Source organism: Prionailurus viverrinus, chromosome C2, assembly GCF_022837055.1.
Source record: "Prionailurus viverrinus isolate Anna chromosome C2, UM_Priviv_1.0, whole genome shotgun sequence".
Classification (NCBI taxonomy): Eukaryota; Metazoa; Chordata; class Mammalia; order Carnivora; family Felidae; genus Prionailurus; species Prionailurus viverrinus.
In genome coordinates this window covers 29868293-29882111 of record NC_062569.1, presented here as the reverse complement: position 1 = coordinate 29882111, position 13819 = coordinate 29868293, and the positions used below count along the sequence as shown (strand labels likewise).

General features: G+C 39.0%; 1 protein-coding gene across 1 annotated transcript in view; it reads right to left on the bottom strand.

Annotated features, from left to right (window-relative positions):
• Positions 1–13819, bottom strand: part of LOC125174424 (serotransferrin-like) — a 60843-nt gene that overhangs the window by 9716 nt on the left and 37308 nt on the right. The window contains exons 23-24 of the mRNA XM_047873988.1: positions 2563–2699; positions 1369–1423 (exon numbers count right to left, since the gene is read on the bottom strand). Coding sequence (XP_047729944.1) covers positions 1369–1423; positions 2563–2699 — 192 coding nt within the window. The remainder of the gene's footprint in view (positions 1–1368; positions 1424–2562; positions 2700–13819) is intronic.

The following is a 13819-nucleotide window of genomic DNA, read 5'->3' as shown; positions in this document are numbered from 1 at the left end:
AAATGAATAAAGGAGTAATAAGTAAATCCTAGTGGGAAAAAATGTGCTCAAAGTTGAATTTATGCAATTTTTCCTCATCAGGTTCTTTTCTTTAATAAAAGAAAATCCTGGGGCGCCTGGGTGGCTCAGTTGGTTGGGTGTCCAACTCTTTTTGTTTTTAATTTTTTTTTAATGTTTATTTATTTTTGAGAGAGACAGACAGAGTGTGAGGGGGGAGGGGCAGAGAGAGAGAGAGAGAGAGAGAGAGAGAGAGAGAGAGAGACAGAATGTGAAGAGGCTCCAGGCTGTCAGCACAGAGCCCGACGCGGGGCTCGAACTCACGGACCGTGAGATCATGACCTGAGCTGAAGTTGGATGCCCAACCGACTGAGCCACCCAGGCGTCCTGGTGTCCAACTCTTAATCTCAGCTCAGGTCATGTCCTCACGAACCATGGGAATCAAGCCCTGCGCTGGGCCCTGCACTGATAGTGTGAAGCCTGCTTGGGATTCTCTCTCTGCCCCTCCACAGCTCTCTCTCAAAATAAAAAAAATAAACATTTGAAAAAAAAAAAGTCCTTATACACAGCAATAAGAAAACAAACTTGCTTCATTATAAGGTTGATGTTATCTCCTAGGTAAGCTAGCTCTTACAAAGTGGCAGAGTACAGATATGTTAGATTCCTTAAAATTCAAAAGGTTACAGCTCAATTTACATATGTTTAAACATTAAAATCAAGCTAAATAATGTCATGTAGCTTGAAAACAATAAAATAAGCTATAAAATATTAGTATCATAGATGTTTAAATTCTTCCAAAGTGCTCCTTTCTTACTCCAACAACAAAAATTTCCATGGCTTTCAAAGTCTGTAGTTTCTAAAACCTTTCATAACTACTATAAATGAACTAGAAACAGTGGGAAAATACACTGAATTTATAGCCTCAAAAAAGCTGAGATCTTCTATCCATGAATTTTTTTTTTAATTTTTTTTTTTTTTTAACGTTTATCTATTTTTGAGACAGAGACAGAGCATGAACGGGGGAGGGTCAGAGAGAGGGAGACACAGAATCTGAAACAGGCTCCAGGCTCTGAGCTGTCAGCACAGAGCCCGACACGGGGCTTGAACTCATGACCGCGAGATCATGACCTGAACCGAAGTCGGCCGCTTAACCGACTGAGCCACCCAGGTGCCCCTATCCATGAATTTTTAAAGTATCCATGAACATCCCCTTGAGGCTTTTTAAAATTCCATTAATTTTGTCATTTAACAAATATATTTCACACTATTTATCAGACTATAATAATCATATACAACCAGACTTTAAGCAATATATCTGTATTTCCTAAGAGTTAAGATCTACATTAACCAATATGACTTATTCATACTTACAGTTCTTTCTCAAGCTGCTGCTGAATTAATTTTGCAGATTTTGCCATTGTAATGTCTGTACAGAAATAAAGACACTGTTATAGTTTAAACCAGAAAGGGTCTCTTCCCAAAACTTCTTGCACATATGGAAAATTCCTATTTAAACCAGTAAGTTTCTTTTCCCTTTAGTTTTTTAAAAGAGCTTTTTACCATTAGTAGCTCCACTATCAAAGTAATAAGCTTTATATTTGCATGCATGGGTTTTCCTACAAAAATGCTTACAAATGTATTAAGCTTGTGACCCTAAAATTGACTAGTTCTTTCCTGAAAGTTTTCTACATCTTACAGACCTTTTAAATTAATATGTACAGAAGTCCAGCCAGTGTAACAGAAAGAACACCTACCAGTTTTTTTATTGTAACAAGAGCCTTCACTCTAACAGAAAAACCCTGTCATATAAAAGTAAACTAAGCATATTTCCAGCTGATACTAAGATGGTATGTTACTCAAGTGCACCTTGGTAAGAGATAAACACTGGTTTGGCACATAGCAGAACACAAATAAATATTACTTTCTCTCTTTATACTGAAGAGAAAAAACAGAGAGGTCAGGTAATGATTCTAAGACCGATTCCTGATTAGACATCATTAAGGTTATTACTACCTGATCACTTCTGAGAAATGCAATGGGCTCTTTATAGAATCAGAATTTTAATTTGAAAGAGGACCATAAAATCAACTAGTTTATCTTATTTTAGAGGTAATGAAACTGAAGCCTAGTTTTACTTGGTATGATGAAAAGTTTTTAATGGTTATGAGGTTAAAGAAAAACAACTTCTGCAAACTCCCCTTGATGAAATGTGCTGGAAGGTAAACTTGTTTGAAAGGAGAGACTCCCCCTCTGGCCCTCCACAACTGTGTGTGAGATGACATATTGTCAATCTGACAAAACAGCTTGGTAAATAAAGTAAAATGATTTATAATTTTAAAAAAATGCAAAACACTGTATCAAAGAAAAACTGATCATAGTCACTCCTTTGTATGGTAAAACTAATGAAAATGCAGATGTATAAACAATTTTAAGATTTAAAATTCTTCATAGTCCATTAACAATTAGCTCTCTTTCTCAATAATAACATTGACAGATAAATGTGTTAACTCTTAGTAGCAATCCCACAAAAATCTCAATTATGATTGCTGGAAAACATGATGGCACCTTGCTTATTGCAGGCGATTAAGAATGACGGTGTGTTCTTCAAACTCATACTGTCAATGAGAACTTGATAGAGAAACTCTGCCACATCTTTCACCTCTCGTTGGAAGGCTGCACTATCCACAACAAACACAACAGCCCTGGAGGGGGAGAAAGAAAAAGCAGCATGTGAGCATGCAACAGTGCAGCAGTGTGTTGAAAAATCATATCCTTAACCTCAGCCAGTTCAATGCTAATGAATAACACACAACAGACTCACATGCAGATATGCACACATGTAATCACACCACACAAATACTTAACAAAGGACTGCTGAGGAGACGCCAAGTGAAGTGTGCGCTTTTTTGATAACTGTGTACTTCTGGTGACTGTACAGCTTGAAATACTATTTTTTATCGAGTTGTATAAAAATGCAAAAAAAAAAAACCCCAAAAACAAAACAAAGGACTACCAAGTGTTACTATGTATTAATGACTGATCTAAAAAGATCAGTGCCTGGGTGGCCCAGTCAGTTAAGCATCAGACTCAGTCTTGGCTCAGGTCATTATCTCACAATTTGTGAGACTGAGCCCAATGTTGGTTAACACACTGACAGCGTGGAGCCTGCTTAGGATTCCTACCCCCCCCCCCCACACCAATCTCCCCTGTGCGTGCATGTGCTCTAATATACATACGTTAATATAATACATATGTATACGTACATATATACACATATACACACTTATGTATACACACGTATGTGCATATATATATATACATACATATATACCTATACATATATATATGAAAACATTAATAGCAGAGCTGAATTTTAGCCAGACACAAAACTGGGACACAGATAGTCTGCAAAGTAGTGCGTGCAGAGCACAAAGGAGTGGAACAGCATGGCCTAGAGAACTGAAGGTAGGAAAGGGGAGGGAGGAAACCAGGTAGCAAAGGGGAAAGACACACTGAGCTACAAAATTTATGCTCTTCCATTACAAAGAATATTGGTGCTTAATGGAAGACAGATACATGTAAGAGGGTAATCAAACTAGAAGCAAAGTGACCAAGTAGGGCCCAACCTAAGGCAGCAACAGTGAGAATTCTCATGTGCTGGAAATAAAGAGGTATCAAAGCTTAAGCAAAGCAGTTCAGGAAAAATAACAGATAATAGACTGTAGGGACCAGGGTTTGAATACTCAGGTGTAGCTGGAAAAGAGCCAATGGCCAGAATGCAGTTGGGGAGCTGGAAGTGAACACCTAGCACAAAGCCTAGAACTTAAAAGCAGTCTAGTGGAGTCTGATGTGGGAAAATAATCCAGGAGGAATTGAAGTATCAGGTATCTTGAGCCTCACACAGCAGGGGTATGAATTTACATTCTGTCATGGTGTAAGATTCTCAAGCAGAAAGAGGGAGGCCCCCAGAAGGTGGGGCCAAGATGGCAGAACAACATGAAAGTTTTTTGTGTGTGTCTTGTCCCTGAAATGTAGCCAGATCAACACTAAACCATTTTGCACACCTAGAAAACTGATTTGAGGATTAACACAACAATCTGCACAACCTGAATCACAGAACTCAGCAGGTACACGACACAGAGAGGTGAACTGGAGGAGAGAGAAGCCACAGAAGGCAGGGAGCTGTTTTTGCTTGTGGAGAGAGGACAGGGACAGGGGGAGACTATGGGAAAGCAACCCCCCCCACAAAAGCAGTTGGGGAGAAAAGGAAGAGTCTGCGAGGGACTGAACAAAGAAGGGAGAAAGGAGAAAAGAGGGGGGTTAAATTCCATTAAGACAGGGGGAGCACAGAGTCTGAAACTCCGCAGCTCAATACCTGGCAGTGCTCCGGTGGGAAGAGTGAATCCCCAGGAGCAGAGAGTGAGGTCCAAGGTATCCTCGGGCCACATGTGGAGAGGCAGTTCCCCTCCTGGGAGGACATTTGGTAGAGGCTGTGCGGCCTCCCCACAGGCAAAGGTCCCAGCAGACCCCAGAGAATAACCACATTCATTGGTGTTGGGACAAGGGCATAAAGGGGAAAATCTGGTGCCAAATGTGTGTTGTGATTTACCATAATCCCTGAAACTCTGCTGCTAGAGGATCACACGAACTTCTTCTGGGGTGGGATGGCACCCAGCCACAGTCTCTGGGCATCCGGCAGCAGCACGGTCTCCCGAAAGTTCCTGGGGGTGGGCAGGCACCCGGCCATTGCTCAATGAGACCCTCCCCAGACAGAACGCGTCAAAGCTGCAGTCCCTCAAAAGTGAGGGATTGGGAAACACAGCCCACCTTAGATAAAGCTCAGGAGGAAGGTGCCGCCTAGAAGCCTGACAGTTTGGTCACGGACAGTGTAAACACGGTAAGTGCACAGGAGCCAGAGACAAAGGAGGGAGGCTTAACTGATGGTCGGGGAGAGAACAGAGTTCTGATACTACAGACTGAGTAGCTGGATGATGCCATTTTCACTCCTCCCACGCATGCACATACATGCCTACATGCGCCACAACAATCTACCCCAGTAAGCTAAGCAGCACCACCTAGTGGAGAATGGAGTTGTTACACTAGGCCCCATCCAACTGGGCCAACTGGCCTCAGGAGGACCATCACAAGTCTCTGCATGCTTAGTTTACAGACTATAAAGTGCTTCCTAGTTTGACTTCTAGAGGAAACCAATGTAATTTCAATTGTATTTTCTTCACTGATCCATCTATTCAATTTTTTTTCTTTTTTTGTTTTCTTATTCTTAAATACAGAAAGAGAAAATATTTATTTTTATTTTATGTTTTTATTGAAAAGATTTTTTCTTTTGTTTACTATAGTTTTGACTTTTTGGTAAATTTTTAAAATTCTATTTTCCTTCCATCATTTTATTGTATTCTATTTTATTGTGTTCATTTTTTCAAATGTTTTCTTTTTAATCTTTGTATTTTTTCTCTAATATACCAAGCTCCTTTCAACAACCAGACCAAAACAGATATAGCATCTAGTATCCTTTGATATTTTTGTGTTGTTTTTAATTTTTATATTTTTTAATTTTTATTAATTCCTTTTCTTCCTTCAAAATGACAAAACGAAGGAATTCACCCCAAAAGAAAGAACAGTAAGAAATGACAGCCAGGGACTTAATCAACACAGATACAAGCAAGACGTCTGAACCAGAATGCAGAATCATGATCATAAGAATACTGGCTGGGGTCGAAAATAGGTTAGAATCCCTTTCTGTGGAGATAAAAGAAGCAAAACCAGTCAGGATGAAATAAAAAATGCTATAACTGAGCTGCAATCTTGAATGGTTGCCATGGTGGCAAGGATGGATGAACCAGAGCAGTGAATCAACGACACAGAGGACAAACCTATGGAGAACAGTGAAGCAGAAAAAAAGAGGGAGACTAAGTCAAAAGAGCATGATTGAAGAATTACAGAAATCAGTGACTCATTTAAAAGGAACAACATCAGAATCATATGAGTCCCAGAAGATGAAGTGAGAGAAAAAGGGGTAGAAGGGTTATGTGAGCAAATCATAGTAGAAAACTTTCCTAACCTGAGGAAAGACACAGACATCAAAATCCAGGAAGCACAGAGGACTCCCATTAGATTCAACAAAAACAGACCATCAACAAGGCATATCATAGTCAAGTTCACAAAATACTCAGGCAAGGAGAGAATCATGAAAGCAGCAAGGGAAAAAAAGTCCTTAACCTACAAGGGAAGACAGATCAGGTTTGCAGCAGACCTATCCACAGAAACTTGGCAGACTACAAGGAGTGGCAGGAGATATTCAATGTACTGAACTGGAAAAATAGGCAGGCAAGAATTCTTTATCCAGCAAAGCTGTCATTCAAAATAGAAGGAGAGATAAAAAGTTTCCCAAACAAAAATTAAAGAAAGGAGTTCATGAGCACTAAACCAGCCCTGCAAGAAATTTTAAGGGGGACTTTCTGAAGGGAGAAAAGAGGGAAAAAAAATAGACCCAAAGCAACAAAGACTAGAAAGGGCCAGAAAACACACCAGAAACTCCAACTCTACAGGCAACATAATGGCAATAAATTCATACCTTTCAGTACTCACTCTAAATGTCAATTGTCTAAATGCTCCAATCAAAAGACAGAGTAGATAAGAAAACGAGATCCATCTATATGCTGTTTATAAGAGACCCACTTTAGACCTAAAGACACCTTCAGACTGAAAGAAAGGGGATGAAGAACCATCTATCATGCTAATGGTCGCCAAAAGAAAGCTGGACTAGCAATACTTACATCAAACAATCTAGACTTTAAAATAAAGACTGTAACAAGAGATGAAGAAGGTCTTTATATCATAATTAAGGGGTCTATTCACCAAGAAGATGTAGCAATTGTAAACGTTTATGTTCCAAACATGAAACACCTAAATATATAAATCAACTAATCACAAACATAAAGAAACTCATTGATAATAATACCATAATAGTAGGGGACTTCAACACCCCATTTACAACAATGGTCAGATCAACTAAACAGAAAATCAACAAGGAAACAATGGCTTTGAATGACACACTGGACCAGATGGACTTAACAGATATATTCAGAACATTTCATCCTAAAGCAGCAGAATACACATTCTTCTCCAATGCACATGGAACATTCTCCAGAACAGATCACATACGGGGTCACAAATCAGCCCTCAACAAGTACAAAAAGATTGAGATCATACTATGCATATTTCAGACCACAACGCTGTGAAACTCAAAATCAACCACAGGAAAAAATGTGGAAAGATAACAAAACTTGGAGACTAAAGACTATCTTACTAAAGAATGAATGGGCTAACCAAGAAGTTAAAGAGGAAATTAAAAAGTACATGGAAGCCAATGAAAATGATAACACCACAGCCCAAAACCTCTGGGATGCAGCAAAGGCAGTCATAAGAGGGGAGTATATAGCAATCCAGGCCTTCCTAAAGAAGGAAGAAAGGTCTCAGATACACAACCTAACCTTACACCTTGAAGAGCTGGAAAAAGCACAGCAAATAAAACCCAAAACCAGCAGATGACAGGAAATAATAAAGATTAGAGCAGAAATCAATGCCATGGAAACCAAAAAAAAAAAAACAAAAAACAAAAAACAAAACAAAACAAAACAGATCAAGGAAACCAGAAGCTGGTTCTTTGAAAGAATTAACAATATTGATAAACCCTAGCCAGTTTTATCAAAAAGAAAAAGGAAAGGACCCAAATAAATAAAAGCAAGAGTGAAAGAGGAGAGATCACAACCAACCCAGCAGAAATACAAACAATAAGACAATATTACAAGCAATTATACACCAATAAAATGGGCAATCTGGAAGAAATGGACAAATTCCTAGAAATATATAAACTACCAAAACTGAAACAGTTAGAAATAGAAAATTTAAACAGACCCATAACCAGTAAAGAAATAGAATTAGTAATAAAAAAATCCCCCCAAAAACAAGAGTCCAGGGCCAGATGGCTTTCCAGAGGAATTCTACCAAACATTTTTTTTTTTTTTTAATTTTTTTTTTTCAACATTTATTTATTTTTGGGACAGAGAGAGACAGAGCATGAACGGGGAGGGGCAGAGAGAGAGGGAGACACAGAATCGGAAACAAGCTCCAGGCTCTGAGCCATCAGCCCAAAGCCTGACGCGGGGCTCGAACTCCCGGACCGCGAGATCGTGACCTGGCTGAAGTCGGACGCTTAACCGACTGCGCCACCCAGGCGCCCCACATTTTTTTTTTTTTAATGTTTATTTATTTCTGAGACAGAGAGAGACAGAGCATGAGTGGGGAAGGGGCAGAGAGAGAGAGGAGACACAGAATTAGAAGCAGGCTCTGAGCTGTCAGCACAGAGCCCAATGTGGGGCTCGAACTCACAAACTGTGAGATCATGACCTGAGCCACAGTTGGTCGCTCAACCAACTGAGCCACCCAGGCATCCCTCTACCAAACATTTAAAGAAGAGTTAACACCTATTCTCTTGAAGCTGTTCCAAAAAATAGAAATGGAAAGAAAACTTCCAAACTCTTTCTATGAAGCCAGCATTACTTTGATTCCAAAACCAAAGACCCCACTAAAAAGGAGAGCTACAGACCAATTTCCCTAATGAACATGGATGCAAAAATCCTCAACAAGATACTAGCAAACTGGATCCAACAATACATGAAAAGAATTATTCACCACGACCCCAAGTGGAATTTACACCTGGGCGTCAGGGCTGGTTCAATATCTGCAAAACAATCAATGTGATACATCACATCAATAAAAGAAATGAGAAGCATATGATCCTCTCAATAAATACAGAGAAAGCATTTGACAGAATACAGCATCCTTTCTTGATAAAAACCCTCAAGAAAGTAGGGATAGAAGGATCATACCTCAAGATCATAAAAGCCATATATGAACAACCCAACACTAATATCATCCTCAACAGGGGGAAAAACTGAGAGCTTTCCCCCTAAGGTCAGGAACATAACAGGGATGTCCATTCTCGCCACTGTTATTCAACACAGTATTGGAAGTCTTAGCCTCAGCAATCAGACAACACAAAGAAATAAAAGGCATCCAAATTGGTCAGGAGGAGGTTAAACTTTCACTCTTCGCAGATGACATGATATTCTTGTGGAAAACCCAAAGATTCCACCAAAAAACTGCTAGAACTGACCCATGAATTGAGCAAAGTCGCAGGATATAAAATCAATGCAGAGAAATTGGTTGCATTCCGATACACCAATAATGAAACAACAGAAAGAGAAATCAAGGAATCGATCCCATTTACAAATGCACCAAAAACCATAAAATACCTCAGGATAAATTTCACCAAAGAGGTGAAAAATCTATACACTGAAAACTATAGAAGGCTTGTGAAAGAAATTGAAGAAGACACACACAAAAAAGGAAAAATATTCCATGCTCCCAGATAGGAAGAATATTGTTAAAATGTCAACACTACCCAAAGCAATCTACAATGCAATTCAATGCAATCCCCATCAAAATAACACCAGCATTCTTCAGAGCTACAACATAGAATCCTAAAATCTGTACAGAACCAGAAAAGACCCTGAATAGCCAAAGCAATCTTGAAAAAGAAAACCGAAGCTCGGGGCGCCTGGGTGGCTCAGTCGGTTGAGCGTCCGACTACGGCTCAGGTCATGATCTCGCAGCTCGTGAGTTCGAGCCCCGCGTCGGGCTCTGTGCTGGCAGCTCAGAGCCTGGAGCCTGTTTCAGATTCTGTATCTCCCTCTCTCTCTGCCCCTCCCCTGCTCATGCTCTGTCTCTCTCTGTCTCAAAAAAAAAAAATAAATGTTAAAATAAAAACAAAAAACAAAACAAAACAAAACCCGAAGCTGGAGGCATCACAATCCCGGACATCAAGCTGTATTACAAAGCTGTAATCATCAAGACAGTACACTACTGGCACAATAAGAGACACTCAGATCAACGGAACAGGACAACCCAGAAATGGACCCACAAGTGTATGGCCAACTCATCTTTGACAAAGCAAGAAAGAATATCCAATGGAATAAAGACAGTCTCTTCAGCAAATGGTGCTGGGAAAACTGGACAGTGACATGCAGAAAAATGAACCTGGACCACTTTCTTACACCAGACACAAAAATCAACTCAAAATGGATGAAAGACCTAAACGTAAGATAGGAAGCCATCAAAATCCTAGAGGAGAAAGCAGGCAAGAACCTCTCTGACCTCAGCCGCAGCAACTTCCTACTCAACACCTCCCAGAGGCTAGGGAATCAAAAGCAAAAATGAACTACTGGGACCTCATCAAAATAAAAAGCTTCTGCACAGCGAAGGAAACAATCAGCAAAACTAAAAGGCAACCGACAGAATGGGAGAAGATATTTGCAAACAATGTATCAGATAAAGGGTTAGTATCCAAAATCTACGAAGAACTTATCAAACTCAACACCCCAAAAAACAAATAATCCAGTGAAGAAATGGGCAGAAGACATGAATAGACACTTCTCCAAAGAAGATATCCAGATGGCCAACTGACACATGAAAAAAGGCTCAACATCACTCATCATCAGGGAAATACAAATCCAAACCACAGTGAGATACCACCTCACACCTGTCAGAATGGTTAACATTAACAACCCAGGCAATGACAGATGTTGGCAAGAATGTGGAGAAAGAGGATCTCTTTTGCACTGCTGGTGGGAATGCAAACTGGTGCAGCCACTCTGGAAAACAGTATGGAGGTTCCTTAAAAAATTAAAAATAGAACTACTCTATGACCCAGCAATTGCACTACTAGGTATTTATCCAAAGGATACAGGTGTGCTGTTTCGAAGGGGCACATGTACCCCAATGTTTACAGCAGCAATATCAACAATAGCCAAAGTATGGAAAAAGCCCAAATGTCCATTGAGGAATGGATAAAGAAGATGCGGTATATATATATAGGATGGAATATTACTCAGCAATCAAAAAGAATGAAATCTTGCCACTTGCAACAAAGTGGTTGGAACTAGAGAGTATTATGCTAAGTGAAATTAGTCAGAGAAAGACAAATATATGACTTCACTCATGAGGAATTTAAGATACAAAACAGATGAATGTAAGGGAAGGGAAGCACAAATAACATAAAAACAGGGAGAGGGACAAAACATAAGAGACTCTTAAATATAGAGAACAAACAGAGGGTTGCTGGAGGGGTTGTGGAAAGGGGATGGGCTAAATGGGTAAGGGGCATTAAGGAAGCTACTCCTGAAATCATTGTTGCACTATATGCTGACTAATGTGGATATAAATTTAAAAATAACTATAAAAAATTATCTTCTAGAAAGTTAATACTTATCAAATATTAGCTTCTTTCATATGAGTAACAGTATATGAGAAGCAAAATGTCAAGAAACAAATGGGGCAAGAACCATACAATGGAGGCAGAAATGCCCCCCCCCCGCCTTTCTTTAAAATAAAGAGGCTAATTGAGAAAAAAAAAAAAAAAAAAAGGGCCAGACTCCATGAACCCCTAGGGCTCCCAACAGGAGGAAATATGAATCCTTTCTAGAGAGAGGCTTTCATATCCTAAAGCAGTAAAAAAAAAAACAACAATCATAACAACAACAAAATATTAAAAACACAATACCATTATCATCCGCCCCCCCCCCCCCCCCCCCCAGCAAATGAACCTTTGGTATAAGTCTAATAAAATATGTCAAGATCTGTATCAGGAAAACTACAAAACTGATCAACAGAATCAAAGTGTAACTAGATAAACAGAGACATTCCACAATCATGGATACGAAGACTAAACAGTTTCAAAATGTCTCTTCTTCCTAACTCAATCTATAGATACAATTAAATCCAATCAAAACCTCAGCAACTTATTCCATGGATACTGACACATTCTACAGTTTATATGAAGAGGCAGAAGACCCAGAATAGCGAACATAATAATGAAGAACAAAGCTGGAGGACTGACTCTGCCCAACTTACTATAAAGCTTTAGTTAACCAAGACAGCAGGTCCTGATGAAAACAGAGATCAAAAGAACAAAGTCCATTAATATAGTCAAGGGCAATACAGATGGTCCCTGACTTACAATGGTTCAACTTACAACATTTTTTTTACTTTACAAAGGTGTGAAAACAATACCCATTCAGTAAAAACCAGACTCCAAATTTTGAATTTTAATCTTTTCCTGGGCTGGCAATATGCAGAACAATTTCTTGTGATACCGGGCAGCAGCAACAAGCCACAGCTCCCAGTCAGGCACTCGACTGCAAAGGTAAATAATCAATACACAGAACCAGCCTGTTTTTCACTTTTACTACAGATTTCAACAAGTTACATTAAGATTTTCAACACTTTTATTATAGACTTTGTGTTAGATGATTTTGATGAACTCTAGGCTAATCTAGGTGTTCTGAACACATTTAAGGCAGGCTAGGCTAAGCTATGACATTCGGTAGGTGTATTAGATGCATTTTCAATTTACTATGGGTTTATCAGAATATAATCCTATTATAAGTCAAGTAAGATCTGTACAACAAAACAAAGATAATCTTTTCAACAAATGATGCTGGAACAGCTAAACACCCACATGCAAAAATATGAATACATACAATGAATAAATATAGGCTGTATACTTTTCAGAAAAATTAGCTCAAAATGGATCACATACCTAAGTGTAAACCACAAAAGCACAAAACTCCTCAGAGAGAACACGGGAGAAAATCAAGACATCTTGGGTCTGGCAATGATTTTCTAGATACAACCCTAAAGGCACAATCCATGAAAAAAGATCAATAAACTGATCTTTTATTGAAAGATACAAATTTCTGCTCTACAAACGTCAGCATCAGAAGAATGAGCCACAGACTGGTAGGAAGTATTTGCAAAAGATAGATCTGATAAAGGACTGTTATCCAAAATATATAAAAAACTCATATAACTCCATTTAAAAATAGGTCAAGGAACTTTTATAGACACCTCCCCAAACAAGATTTATAGAGAGCAAATAAGTACATGAAAAGATGTTCCACATCATATCAACGTCTTCATGGAAATGCAACTTAAAGCAGTTAGGTATTACTACCTATGTATTAGAACAGCTAAAATCTATAACACTGACAACACTAAAGGCTGGTCAGGAAGAGCAACAGGAACTCTCGTTTATCGCTGGTGAGAATGCAAAATGGTGCAGCCACTTTGGAAGACAGTTTGGCAATTTCTTGCAAAGCTAAACATACTCTTACCATATAATTCTTCAATTGCACTCCTTGATATTCACCCAAAAACTAATGTCCACACAAAAACCTACACGCGATTTTTATACCAACCAAGAAGTCGTTAGGCAGGTGAAAGGATAAATAAACTGTTTACATCCAGACAATGACATACTATTCAGCATTAATAAGAAATGAACTATCACACAATGAAAAAATATGGAAGCAATGTGAATATATACTAGTAAGTAAAAGAAGCCACCCTGAAAGTCTACATACTGTATGATTCCAATTATATGACACTCTAGAAAAGGCAAAGCTATGGGAACTATAAAAAAGATGAGTAGTTTTCAGGGATTAGTGGACAGAGAGGGATGAATTAGCATAACACGGAGGATTTTTAAGATGGTGAAAATACTCTGTATGATACTGTCAATGGTGAATACACGTCATTACACATTTGTTCAAATCTGTAGAATGTACACCAAGAGTGAATCCTAATGCAAAACACAGACTCAGGGGCACCTGGGTGGCTCAGTCGGTTAAATGTCTGACTTTAGCTCAGGTCATGATCTCACAGTCCGTAGGTTCGAGTCCAG